This window comes from Rhinolophus ferrumequinum, chromosome 12 (genome assembly GCF_004115265.2).
Source record: "Rhinolophus ferrumequinum isolate MPI-CBG mRhiFer1 chromosome 12, mRhiFer1_v1.p, whole genome shotgun sequence".
Lineage (NCBI taxonomy): Eukaryota > Metazoa > Chordata > Mammalia > Chiroptera > Rhinolophidae > Rhinolophus > Rhinolophus ferrumequinum.
This window is the reverse complement of record NC_046295.1, coordinates 79413085-79427320: the sequence shown is the minus strand read 5'-3', so window position 1 is coordinate 79427320 and position 14236 is coordinate 79413085. Positions and strand designations below refer to the sequence as shown.

General features: G+C 50.3%; 1 protein-coding gene across 11 annotated transcripts in view; it reads right to left on the bottom strand.

Annotated features, from left to right (window-relative positions):
* Positions 1-14236, bottom strand: part of PRRC2B (proline rich coiled-coil 2B) — an 83471-nt gene that overhangs the window by 24658 nt on the left and 44577 nt on the right. For 6 of the 11 annotated variants that reach the window (XM_033122720.1, XM_033122729.1, XM_033122724.1 and 3 more), the window contains 5 exons: positions 13583-13673; positions 11037-11229; positions 6721-7036; positions 4906-5123; positions 2251-2449 (listed from right to left, as the gene is read on the bottom strand). In XM_033122720.1, coding sequence (XP_032978611.1) covers positions 2251-2449; positions 4906-5123; positions 6721-7036; positions 11037-11229; positions 13583-13673 — 1017 coding nt within the window. The remainder of the gene's footprint in view (positions 1-2250; positions 2450-4905; positions 5124-6720; positions 7037-11036; positions 11230-13582; positions 13674-14236) is intronic. The other 5 variants (XM_033122723.1, XM_033122726.1, XM_033122728.1 and 2 more) reach the window with 3 other exon arrangements.

Below are 14236 nucleotides of genomic sequence, written 5' to 3'. Positions count from 1 at the left end.
AAAATTTTCCTGAAGGATTTGCCAGAAAGACTTCATGAAGAAGTAAACTGAACCCAGACGGGAAAAAGATGCAAGAAGAGAAAAGCAACAAAGAGACTAGTAAACATACGGGCAATTCTGAACAAGCATAGACTGATAAAACAACAAAACTAAGAATGATTCATGTGGTGGTCATAAAAACAAGGAAGAACTAAAATTCTGGGCAGAAATAGCAGGTAAGACTGATGAGGAGACAATCAGAGTTCAGGTTAAGGGTGAAGATATTGATCAGCCTTTGCTAAATCGAAGGCATGTTAGAATTTAATGTAACCAGTAAGATAGAAACAGAATGCAGAAGGAAAACAAAAAGAATAGGGAAACTTGATCCAAAAAAAGGAAAGAAAAAGAAAAGCATAGAAAAGAGAATTAAACAGAAAGCATAAAATAGGAGAGTATGAAATCCATACACAATTCTCCCAGTAATTCTGAAGGGACCAAATGTAGCAATAAAGTCAGAGACTTTCAGAGTGGGTGAAACCACACACAGCTTGTACGTGCAAAGGTACATTCCCCCAAAAACAGGCTCAGAGAGGCTGATGGTTAAAACTTAGAAAAAGGATACCAAATGATCACTAATCAAAAGAAAACTGGGGGCTCAGTTGGTTAGAGTGTAAGCTCTGGGCAACAGGGTTGCCGGTTCAATTCCCACATGGGCCAGCGAGCTGCGCCCTCTGCAACTAGAATAAAGACAACAAGCTGCTACTGAGTTTCCGGGCAGTCAAATGGCTCAGTTGATTGGAGCACGGGCTCTCAACCACAAGGTTGCCGGTTCAACTCCCACAAGGGATGGTGGGCTGCGTTCCCTGCAACTAAGACTGAACAAAGGCAACTGGATTTGGAGCTGAACTGCACCCTCCACAACTAAGATTGTAGGACAGCGACTTGACTTGGAGCTGATGGGTCCTGGGAAAAACACACAGTTCCCCCATAAAGTCCTGTACAAAAACAAAAAGGAAGACAACTGGAATGATAATACTGTCAGACAAAGTAGGCATTTAAGGTAGGAAGCACCATTAATGGTAGCACGGTGCACCTCCAGACAGATAAAGCAAACACTGACAGGCTCACAAGATCCAACAGATCCTCGATCATCGTGGGAGAACCTAACACACCTCTTTGTAATTGATCAAGGGGATAAAAAATTGCAATGACATAGATATTCACTTAGCACAACTAGCCAGCTCAATTTAATGGACCACATCCAATCAGAATACCTATTCTTTTCAAACAAACATAGAATGTCTAAAAGACGAACATGCAATAGCCTACAAAGAAAATCTCAACAAATGTCAAGCAACCTAGATCGGGGCCTGGTTGGCACATCCCAGCCCTCGCGTGAAATTCGACCTGCCGCCTGTTTTACAAATAGTATTACTGGAAAGGGACCGTGCTCACCCACTTTCTATTGTCTATGTGTTTGTTCTACAACAGCAAAACTCAGTAGCTGCTCAAAGTTTAAAATATTTACCATCTGGAATTTACAGAAAGTTTGATGACCCCCAGTCTCTACCACATGGACCATACTATCTGACCACAAAGCAGCCACATTAGAAACTCACAGCATAAGGATAATTTTTAAACTCTATATATTTGGAAAATGTACGATATACCATTAAAAAATCAAAATCAAAAAAGCTAAATCAAAATGAGACTAACATTTAGAACCGTACAATAAAAATGCTCATCTTAAAACTCAGGGGCTCATAGCTCGGGTGATATTTAAATACATCAGAGAAGTCAACAATTAATGAGCGGAGCATCCAACACAACTAGTTGGAAAAAGAACAGAGTAATTTTGAAGGAAATAATGAGAAAAAAAGCAGAAGTTAATGAAACAAAACCAAATAAAATAGAGGAATTAAAAAACCCAAAAGCTGCTTTTTGAAAACGGCACTAGACACGTGTTGGGGAAGACATGTTGGAGAGAAGGCGCAATGAACATTAATGACCAAAGAGACAAAACGGCAGAGAAGAGATAAAAATTAACCACAGCGTTTATGACGCAGGAGCTTGAGGCCCCTTCCCAGCGCTTCCTTGTGGCAGACAGGTACTATTACCGTACCTCACTCTGCAAACAAACAAGTCAAAGCTCACACTGGTCATGTGACTTATGGAAGAGGCCAGACCGCGCCCAGTGGGTCCAACTCCTGAGCCAAGCCCCTGATGCCAGCGTCTGGGCCCCACAGGTGTGGCCCGCGAGCCAGTGCTCACCCGAGGGATGCAGGGCCGAGGGGTAGAAGTCCACCGGGGTCCGTGTGGGCGTGACGCGGGGGTCCAGGTACGAAGGCATCATCATCCACCGGGGGTCGAAGCCCAGCATCTGGGGGTGGTGCGGGTAGAAGGTGCGCTGCGGGTGGGAGGGCGCGGGGTACACGGGCTGCCAGTGCTGCATCTTATACAGCTGTTCCTGAGCAGGAGAGACCCAGGTTAGACGGGGGCTGTGGGGTACGGGTGCTGCCCCTGCACACACACTCCATGCACACACTCGCGCTCTTCCAGCTCTCCATCCGCGGGCACAGAAAGCCCACCAGCACAGAAGATCAAAAGAGAGGAGGTATGGGCAGCTGCTCAAAGGGGCGACCCCAGTGCACCGCAATCAGTCCTTCTCTCAAAACTGGAGGGACGGTCATACACTGTCACAAGTGGAGCCCATGTGCTTCTCTGCTACAAGGTAGACTGGGTTCCCATTTAGATCAGACACTCTCCTGAAACTGACAACTGACCAGCACACCTCACAAGGTATCTCCTTGCCTAAAACCTATGATGATGCCTAAAAGGTCATCATCCTTTCCCTCCTAACTCCTGCCCTCTTCAATCCATTCTCCACCCTCATCTAGAGGGATCTCTTACACACACACACACACACACACACACACACACACACACCCGGTCATGTCAACTCCTGGCTTCAGAAGCACTTTGGATGGTTCCCCACCAGGCTCCACAGAGCGCCAGGGTCCTGCGGGACCGCCCCCACCACCTTCCCACCCCCTCCCACGACCGTCCTGGCACTGCTCCGTAGGCCTGCCTGGCCCCTTCTCGCTCTGGGAACACACTGAGCCATCTGTCTGGGAAGCTCCTGGGCCCTCCTCCCCACACCCGGCTCACTCGTACTCTTCCTTAGGTTCCAACTTAAAAAGCACTTCCTCTGGGAGGCCTCTCACGACTCCCTGGGGGACATCAGGCCCCGTTGTCTGCTCTCACGGCACTGACGTTCCTCCTCCGTAGCACCAGCAGGTCAGTATTATGGGATGCTGGCTTCCCTCAGTAAATCGTTAGAGAATGTAGGCTATGTTCACATGGTAACCTTGCCCCCCCCCAGACGAGGTACCCAGAAAACTCGTTGCCTGAATAATGAAGAGAAAGCATCCGCAAACCACTCAGCATAAAGGACCTGGACTTGTGAAGGTTCGTTTCAGACCCATCGCATCAGCGGCCTCCGGGGCCGTCAGGCGAGGACGCCGGCCGGGCCACCCCGCCCCTCTGCTAACGAGAAGGCCGCCCACCTGCGGCCTGGGCTGGACACCCTGATGGCTCCACCGGCACTCACGGCTCCTTCTCAGGAGCTCCCAGCCCACACAGGAGGCTGTGGGCCTCCCCCCACAGGGACTCCTCACGACTAGACCCCAGGTCCCCAAGGAACCTGACCAGTCTGTCTGCCATACTCCTTCAGGCTGCCCCGGAGCTTTCAGACTTCTTTCTGTTAAAGAAAGATTTACTCATCACTGCCCCAGAAGCATCACCCGGAGCAACTGTCACTGATGTCACTGCTGTGTCCAGATCTCCCACGGTCCCTCTCCACAAGCCACGAGTAACTGCACAGTGCTCGCCCACACCACAGGCCTACAAAAGCACAGGGAGTGAACTTCCTGCTTAGAGCACTGGGCCTGGTGGGCTCCGGGAATGCTTCCTAGGAGCCCAAAGGAAGCAGGATGTGGGGAGAAGATTTTCAAGACAACTCCGAGGTTCCAGGAAGAGGCTCGAGACTTGGCTTGGTTTCCCCAGGCGCACACACGTTTTGAAACTTTTCGGTTATTACTAATGATAACAGTGCACGTCTAGCTGCTGGGCTATGTCCATGTGTCGTGTCAGTTTCCCACCAAAATGCACAGCACATTTACTGCTCCTGAAAGACACAACTGCCCGTGAGCGGTTCCAGCCGGGCGTGCTGACCAGGACGAGAGGTCAGTGTGGTCCCAGCCATCAACCGCTCCATCTTCTTCAGGGCCAAAGGCAGGTCCTTTTCAAGGTTCATGCAACACCATGAAGAGGATACTGGGTGTCGTAAACCCTCTCTGCCACACAGAGGCACGTGTTCCCGCTTCCTGGTTGCCACTGACCTGCCCAAGGCCTCACACGATGAGATAATCTGCACCTTAGGATCAGATCCACAGCACTCTGGTTCAAACCCTACAAACCTACATCCTTCACCCAGAGCTAAGTCGCCTCTGACAGCTGTCCAAGCAACTACCAGGCCTCCCTCCCTCCTTGGGAAGGTCCCAGGGGCCACTGCGGGGGCAAGGAGTGACCGCGATGTACTGCTCTGAATGAAAAAGCCACTCTTCCAGCGAACCTACACAGAGGTAGGTGCACACACACTGACTCTCTTACCAACAGGACACAGCAAAGTCATAAACCACAGCAAAGGTTGTATCCATGCAGAGGAGCCATCGGCAATACTCAGGGCTGACCTACCAAGGCCCTTAGTTCTGAGGTGCAGCTCCAGACACCACTGTGGTAACTGGGGTACAAGGGGGGATTTGTGTTTGTTTGTTTTAACAGAAGGGGGCCAGGGGGAGGGGAGAGGGGACATCCGCTCAGCAGTCAGGTCTGTTTGCAAGGACCTTCTGACTGTCTCCTGTTTACCTGCTGCTGCTGCTGCTGCTGCTGCTGCTGCTGCTGCTGCTGCTGGCGCTGGAATCTGGGGGGAAGTGACTTCTGGTACTTGCTGAACTCCTGTGCAGGGGACCCAGCCTCCCCGGCCCCCTCGTCACTGCTGCCGCTCTGAGCCACAGCTGCAGGGGCTGTAGGGGCTTCTTCGGAAAACGTGTTGGGAGTTTCCTGGGCAGAGAATTCGGGGGAGCCTAGAAAACAAATAACCAGAGAAAGGGCAGCGGTGAGCTCACCCAGCTTGGCCGATCAGACGTTTTTACGGCAGGTGCGTCTTGTTGCTGGCACTCCCATTACACCGCCAGGCGGCTCACACCCGGCCCTGGCACTGTGCTGAACGCCTCCTCACATGCACGAGCCCGTGCACGGCTCACATCGTCTCCTTAGAGGAAACACAGCGTCCGCAGGTTAGGGGAGCCATCCGCGGTCACTCGGCGGTGGCGCTGGGACTGGGCCACGTGAGCGACGCTTCATTCCAAAGGACCCTCATGGATCAGAGAGCAGCCAGCAGCAGCTCAAGGACAGGCCACACATCCATCAGCCAAACAGCACGACCCACACATCCAAAGGCTGTGGTCTGGAAAAGTCCGTTAGCGTCTCCTTGCCCGTTTCTTTATCTGTACAATGAGGACGGCCAGGGTGCCTGCCCCGCCACGCTTTTGTGAGAATTAAACGAGACAATGCATGTAATCTACTTAAAACGGCACCTGACAGGCAGTGAGTGGTCACGATTTCCCATCATCACTCTCTCTGCATTTCTCTTCTTTCTTGTCCCATCCCCGCTTTGTACTCTCCCCCCGCAGCTTTACTGAAGTATAATTGCATTTGCATTCCTAATTCTACTGCACAGGAGTAAGGAGCCCGGCTGCAAAGCCTCACAGACCCAGGGTGCCGGCGGCTGCTCACCACACCCAGGCCCACCCTGGGGCCGGTGTCACTGTCCACGCCCACCAAAGCAATCTGCTTCCTGGACTGTCCACTGCCCCATGCAGTGAGGACTGAGACACCAGGCCCAGGCTGCACTCAGACCACAGAAGGAAGGAAATGCAGAACTCGACTTCTCCGAGTTCCTCGGCCCGGAGGGCCCTGACGACTATCAGACCCCCAATAGGACCCCATCTGAAAGACTTTCAGGGACTGTAACTAACATAAGGCCCCTCTCTTCTAAAAAGAGTGGGTTTTAGTTGATTTAAGAAAATCACAAAGAACATAGCGGATTGCATTTTTTTAAATTGTTACAAGAGATATTGCCCACCAGACAGCATCATTCAACGTCTCTTACACAGCCATGTGGTCCGTGCTAGAATTAATGCCAGAAAAAATACATTCTAACAAGCAGGCAGCTTCTTTCCATGTCATGTGAAAGGCTCCTGTGCTCTCAGTACAGTCCTCCAGCACCTGCACTTTCGGTTGAGCGGTGCAGTACCACCAACGGTGATGACGACGATGACACCGGTAACGTTACCAGTAGTGCACGCGTCTTTCCAGTTCCAGAAACTGTACAGAGTGCTTCATGCACATGACCTCACGTGGCCCTCCGGGTACAGGGCAGGACATACCATCATCACCCATGTCACCGGCGAGGTGAGGCGTGTAGCCAGCTAGCTCAAGCAGTTGAACCAGAAAGCAAACCGAGGCCTTTGAGCGAGGCTGAAACTCAGCAACGGATGCGTCCCCGTGTCATCTAATTGTAAGGCACGGGTTGTGCCAGGAAGCCAGGGACATGCAAACAAAGCCAGTGAACACAGCAGCCCAGGGCTTCCCGGGGGGGGACGACGGCCCACCGCTTACCTTTGCGGACAGCAGGGCCGTTCTCCTGTGGGGGCACGTTCTCGGTGCCCGGAGACCGGGGCGCTTCCTTGTCCCCCTGCTTCTGGGCCTCGCTGGCCCTCTGTGCCTGCTTACACTTCTGGTCCAGCTGTTTCAGTTTGGCGGCACAGGCAGCCAGCCTCTCTTCCCGGGCTCGGCGCTCCTCCTCCTCGCGGCGCTTCCGGGCTCGTTCCACGGCCTCCGACATCTCTGACTGGATGAACTTCTGCCGTGGGGGGGGCTTGTCCTCTCTGTCCTCGACAGACTGTTGCCTGAACATGCTGCCCCCTGAGGACTTCTGGCAAGAGAGGAAAGTCTCTGATGAAACAGCACGTCACAAACCCAGGCCACAGGGCCACACGCGTTGTGAGACCAGCTCTCCTTCCCGAGTCCCTTGAGCACCTGCGCGAGGCCACACTCATGCGTCAGGTGGCCCTGAGTTTTAACCTGCTCTGCGCTTACTGTCTTAGGAAGGAGGCTATGCAAGTGCCATCCTTCTGTACCTCAGTTCCTCAGGTGCAAACTGGGGACAGTGTCGGAAGCCCTTGGCACCGTGAGGACACCCTGACGTGTGTGAAAGCACTTGACGCTGTGACTGACGCAGAGGAAACACTCAGGAAACGGACGCGCTCACCACTCCTACCGGGCACACAAGATTCGGGCCTGGAGGAGCTGAGCACCACTTCTTAGTGACAACACTGCTCTGCTCCCCGCGCCCCCACCCCCGGGACACATACCAACCGCGGGGTACAAAGAGCCACGAGACATTGAAATTCAGTTTCAGTGATTCTTTTGTTTTACATATACATGTAAATGTGTATGTATACGATGTATACACACACACACACACACACACACACATATATATTTTTTAAATTTTATTGGGGAATGTTGGGGAACAGTGTGTTTCTCCAGGGCCCATCAGCTCCAAGTCACTGTCCTTCAATCTAGTTGTGGAGGGCGCAGCTCAGCCCCAAGTCCAGTCGCCGTTTTCAGTCTCTAGCTGCAGGGGGCGCAGCCCACCATCCCAAACGGGAATTCAACTGGCAACCTTGCTCTAACCAACTGAGCCATCCGGCCGCCCCTCCAGAAGCTCAGCGGCAGCTCGTGTCTTCAATCTAGTTGTGGAGGGCACAGCTCACTGGCCCATGTGGGAATCGAACCAGCAACTCTGTTGTTCAGAGCTCGCGCTCTAACCAGCTGAGCCACCCAGCCGCCCCTCAAAGTGATTCTTTACATAAATACAAAACAGCATCTCTAAAACATCTCCTTGGATATTCCGTCCACTTCTGAGTCTCTCACTGGTTGCCAGTTACTATGAACTCTCAGCACTGAGGAGACTCGTCCCTGATCTGAAGAGGAGAGCCGCGTGCAGGACACATGGCAGCACAAAAGATGGGAATGTTTAGCTAAAGCCCAGCCACTGGATTCCACTGGTAGGACCATCAGAAAAGGATGCCCCTTCCAGGCTTTGAGTGGTGAGCACACAGATGTACAGAACTGCCAAGTCATCAAACGTAAAAAAACCAAGATCCAGCCTTTTCTTGTATGTTAATTCTACCTCCACAAAAGCAATCTGCAACACATTTCCTGGGGTCAAGGAGTTTTCTCATAATCTAGAGACAAAATCATAAGAGATGATAAACTTCTAATTTAGAAACACGAAGGTCCTTTTTACGTAACATAATTGGGACCAAAGCGTGCACGTTTCTTTCCATTTACTCTTGAATGTTAACGCCTGTCCAAGCTATAGTGGCCGTGCCCTGTCTCACCACACGGCTCATATCATAATTTACCTCATCCCCTGGTGTTCAACCCACCCCTGCAGGTAATCCTTAATCCAGGTCCCTGATTATTTCCGTCAGAAATTCCTACCAATGAAATAGCAGAATCAACGGGTATGCATACATTGTCAAGACTTTTCAACGTACCTTTCTAAACTGCCCTATGATTAGCTATCGTTTTATAGACTAAATGTCCTGCAAAATATTTGAATTACGACAATCTCTTCAAAAATTTGGACGCAAAAAAAATAGAGATTTTTCTCTGTTGACTCGTTAATTCACAGTGTTGTTATGAGCAGATCAAAGTGAAGCTTTCTTTTGAATAGAGTAACCCCAATACATGAATGAAATCTGGATTCATTTCAGGGTAATTTCCAAGAGTAGCCCTGTGTCTGTTTTATTTCACTTGTGTCCCCTGTACTTAGCACAGCGCCTGGCACATAATATGTACTCAATAAAAAGCCTGAAGATAAGGGGTATTTAAGAACATATGGAACAGGAGCCCTTTAAATAGCAAAGTGCACTGAAAATGGCAAGTTTTGCCAATGTTTTTAATTAACACCTGCACCATCCCAGCGCTGCCCTTCCTGAACAATTCAATCCCAAAGTCACGAAGTGTGGCAAAACAAGGGTGGCACCTGGTGCTACGGACTCACGGTGGTCAGAGCCCCGGCAGGGTGAGGGTGGTGTCCAGTGGAGAGGTGACTAGTGTGGAAGTCGGAGCGCACCCAAGCTGGGTGAGGAGGAAATTCGTAAGGGGACGGCCCAACAGGGAAATTCGGGGCATCCATGTGGAACACTGACAGCCGAGTGGGGGAGGTGGGCATCTGTGCAAAGGAGGGAGAGGGGGTGGTGGCAGAAATGGGAGACTGGTCACATGGGGGCTGACCAAGTAAGTGTAAAATCAGGGACAATGGGAGACAGATTTCTCAGTGTTGGAGAGAGGAGTAATAAATATGCAGTGAGAGAAAACTAGAATGAATTCTGTGGACCTGGAATAGCACTGTGAACTCAGCTTTCTGGACACACAGCTACAGAAATAATAAAGACATGAGCGTGTGTGTATACACACATGTTCCCTAAATCTGTCCACTGAGGGTCCAGGAGCAGTAATGCCCAATAGCAAAGCCTTCCTGTTGCCCACATACTGGTCTCAGAGAATCTTAAGGGCTGCTTCCAGGGCCCAGACTGGGTAAGGATGAAGGAGCTTATAAAAGCTTGTTCTACCAGAAAGCAAAGAAACTCAAAGTCTGATGAGAACAGAACAGGACATTCACAGTCTCCAAGTATCTCCCACAACATTCTCATCCATCACAAATGTGGAAGACAGTGACTCCAGTGTGAAACTTAGGTAGACACCCCCGTAATCAGGAGCTCCAAATGAAGGTTGTCAGAGCAGGACACAGTGGACTCACGGGCACCTGCTAGGACGCAACGAGATGAGTCGGTGTCATTCCTGAGAAATTCTAGCCAAAAAGAAGACCTTGAACCTAATAATGAGGAAGGACCAGACAAACCCAATTTGAGGTACCTCCCACAAAGTAGCAGAAAGGACAAGTAGGGCAGCATGTGATTCTGAACTGGATTCCTTTGTACAAAGGACATTAATAGGACAGCTGGTGAAGGCTGAATGGGGCCTGAGGATTAGATGGCGGCAGGATGGAGCAATGCTAGTTTCCGGGGTTTGACTGGATACCAGGAGTGTCAATTTCAGTTACGTATTAGTAGACACCCAGGGTTCTCGGCCATAGGGCCTGGTCAGGCCAACAACTTCCTCTTCAAATGGCTTAGAAAACAATATTCTTTGTATGGTACTTCCGACTTTTCGATACTTACGCCTGCTTCAAAATTTTAAAAGAAAAATTTTAAATTAAAAAATAATAATAATAATAATAGAGGGGGCCGGCCCGGTGGCTCAGGAGGTTGGAGCTCCGTGCTACTAACTCCGAAGGCTGCTGGTTCGATTCCCACATGGGCCAGTGGGCTCTCAACCACAAGGTTGCCAGTTCAACTCCTCGAATCCTGCAAGGGATGGTGGGGCTCTGCCCCCTGCAACTAAGATTGAACACGGCACCTTGAGCTGAGCTGCCACTGAGCTCCGGGATGGCTCAGTTGGTTGGAGCGCGTCCTCTCAACCACAAGGTTGCCCGTTTGACTCCCGCAAGGGATGATGGGGTGTGCCCCCTGCAACTAGCAACAGCAACTGGACCTGGAGCTGACCTGCGCCCTCCACAACTAAGATTGAAAGGACAACAACTTGACTTGGAAAAAAGTCCTGGAAGTACACACTGTTCCCCAATAAAGTCCTGTTCCCCTTCCCCAATTAAAAAAAAAAAATAGAGAAATGTCCACCTAGGATTTTTCAGAAACCCAGCCACAGAACTCAGTGAAGTACAAACGCACGGAACAGCCGACTAGATCACATGCTGTGGTCTTTGTCTTTGAACTCTGGACAAATGATTTTGGAGAGAGAAAAGGGGGAAGGGAGAGAGTGCTCTCCGGGGCCCATGATACCTGGTAGTCAGGGCCTGACACCCAGCTGTGAAGCTTCCTGGAAGGTGGCTGAGGTTCTGGGCCCTTCCGGACGACCCGGGTCATGCCCAGTGTTTCGCCCCAATCCTTTCCTTCCTCTTGGGCACGCTTGGCATCAGCACTGTCCGCAGAGCTCATCGACCTCTGTCGCTGTCTTCCAGGGTCCCAGCTGTTCCTAGGACAAACCGCACCGAGCATCAGTTTTCCCAGCCAGCCCCGCATGGTCTGATCTTACTGGTCAGTGGCCCTTAGTCAGTGTCTGGACCAATTTCCTTCATCACACAGACCAACTCCCACCCCTTAGGGTGACAGGACATGCCCAGAACACCACAATTCAGCACCAACATTTACCAAGTCACTTTTACACACAAAGCTCCAGGAAGGATGTTTCACATCCACCACTTTATCTATTAGCAAAAAAGAAAGAAAAAGGTCCTGACTCCACCCACTTTAAAGAACTGGTTACAGTCTCCGTGAGGCTGGGGAGTTGTTCTCCCAGGACAGAGCTGACAGATTTGAACCTGGGACTCTCCGATGAAGGCCCTTCGCCTCACACTATAGCTCCTTCCCTGCGCTTTGCATAAAGGAGGTGCTCAACAATGCTCCTCAAAACAGCCGAAGACGGCTCCCTGAATGATGGCACAGTCAGGAGAGCAAGAGGAGAGAAGCAAAGCCCACATCGAAGGGATGGAGGCGACTCCACATGCAGGCTGCGGGAAGGCTGGGAGGAGGCAGAACTGTGTAGTGCTCACCTGTACATGCTACAGGGTAAACCAAAACACCGGGCCACAGCATATAAGCATGTGCTGAGCGCCTCCTGTATGCAAAAGTGCCCAGTAAACACAACAGGAGTTCAGAGAAAAGCAGGGCGTCGGGTCTGGCTGACCTGTGTGTGTCTGCTTGTGTCCATGCACACACAGGGACATGAGTGGAGAGAAGATAAGGCAGGCACGGTGGATTAGGACATCACAGCTGGGCAACAACTGCTAGTGGTGCTGACTGCACTGAGAGACACGGAGCCCACACCAAGGCTCCTGATGCAGCAGAAAGACCTGCGTCTTTAGAAGACGACCAGGTGCAGTGTGGAGGGTGAGAGGAAAGAAAGGAGGAGCGCTGGCTGACCTCTGAATGGTTCAGAAAAGAAAGGAAGCTGTTCGCAGTGGCCCCCGAGACAAGGATCAGAAAGGGATGGAGTCAGGGGAAGGTTCAGGAACCTCAGAGCTGGATATCTTCAACCAGCCAAGAGATCACCAAAGAAAGAGCAGGTTTAGGGAGGAGGTGCTCTCAATTCGAGGTGGCGCTGGTCATAGCCGGTAGCAAAGCTGGGTCCAAACCCCTTGCCTAACTCCTTCAGTTGAATATTTAATTAACATCAACTGAAAGAGACAAGAAACAGAGTGTCCTACTGTCCAATAAATCTGTAAAATGCTACGCCTTTGCCTTTGGCTTACGTTCTTGATCCCACTTCCTTCTGAGCTTAGTGTTCCAAGAACAGACCCATAGAGAGTTCCCAAGTATATTCAAAGCTTTGTGAAAATCCAACAGCATGAAGATAAATTACAGAAGCTGCAGTTAGTTAATTGTGAATCATCAGAGAAAGTGGCAGAAGACCATGACTGGCTTCCTCCAGAAGAACAGCACTTACTATATAAGCCTAGACGCCACAGATGAAATAACAAAGAAAAAGACATGCAGACTCAACTAAATAAATATTCTATCGTTGACAATAAAGGGAAATATTAAAGCATTAATATCTAAACAATAGAAAACAATCACATTTTAAAGGAAAGTCTATGTCTACTAGATAATGTACAAAGGAAACAGGCAATTCCACACAAAGGAAAACATTCATATTTGCTGGTATTCAAAAAAAATGCATATTAAAGCAGCCATAGGTGCTATTTAAAAAATACTAGCCAACGCTACTGATATCATGACAAAAACTAGAAGGACTAAAATACAGTGAAGTTCTTTTCCAAAGGGCATTATGAGTAAAATCAGTCCAATGAAATGACCCAAAAGAAGAGAGAAAAGATTACAGTGGTCAAACGAGTTTAGGAAATCTAGCACACCCTGCTTCCTGCTTCTCCCACCTCCCCAAAGATGCCCAATACGTTCCAGCATGCATATCCCAGGCTGTGGGCAACGCTGGAGTAAAGGACTTAGTGGAACCCAGGGTGGCTTCCCTCACTTGCTTGGCCACAGAAGCCCTTTGGGGCAGGACACCCATAATGGACCTACAGAACATGTGGTCTACACAATACACTTGGGAAGAAAATACTGGAACAGTGGTTGCAATCCCTAGGACTTGGCCCGCCATGCCTGGATGCAAAGCTTGGCTCCAGTCCTCTCAAGTCCTCTCATCTGCAAAATGAAACAGTACCTGCCCTGTGAGGCTGCTGGTAACTAGGAAACACAGTTGGCATGGCGACCAGCACACGGCAGTACCAACAAGTACAATGCATTTATATCCTCCCAACGTCAAGTTCCACTGCAAGGGCGCAGCGAATAGGGGTGGGGAGCCTTACCACTTTGGCCTGCCGTCCTTCCCCGCTTCTTCCTCCTCTTCATCATCACTGAACTTCAACTTCTCAGAATAGTCCACTTCCTCATGGAGGCCTACAACAGGAAGAGCGAGACAAAATGAGAATGTCAGCAGTGCTAAGAGTGCCCCTGGGGGCTTCCTCCAGTGAGGAATTATGCCAACCCAGCCGAGGAGGGAGGCAAACCACCCAGCTGCCATCTCCAGAACTGCAGATAAAAGTGAAGGAAAGTTCTGGCTTCTCGTAACAGCAAAGTCTCCTGGTCAGGTGAACCCTCCCACGATGACAGTTCCTAAATCGGGGTACAACAGCTTTCAAATGTATCAGAAGGTGCAGGAGAGTGAGCAAAAGCAGGCAGAATCCAAACAGGAGCTCACCCACACAGAGACTTTGCCGCTGAGACCTGTGGTGACTGTTTGGACCCAGGGCACTGCTGCCCAACTCAAGTGGCTCAGGTGGCAGTGTCCACCTGATGAGTGGGTACACAAAATGCGGGAGGCCTGTACAATGGAATAGCATTGGCCATGAAAGAGAATGAATACTGACACAGGCTACAACATCACAAACCTTGAAAACATTACGATAAGTGACAGAAGCCAGACGTGAAAGGCCACATGTTACATAACATGATTCAATTTA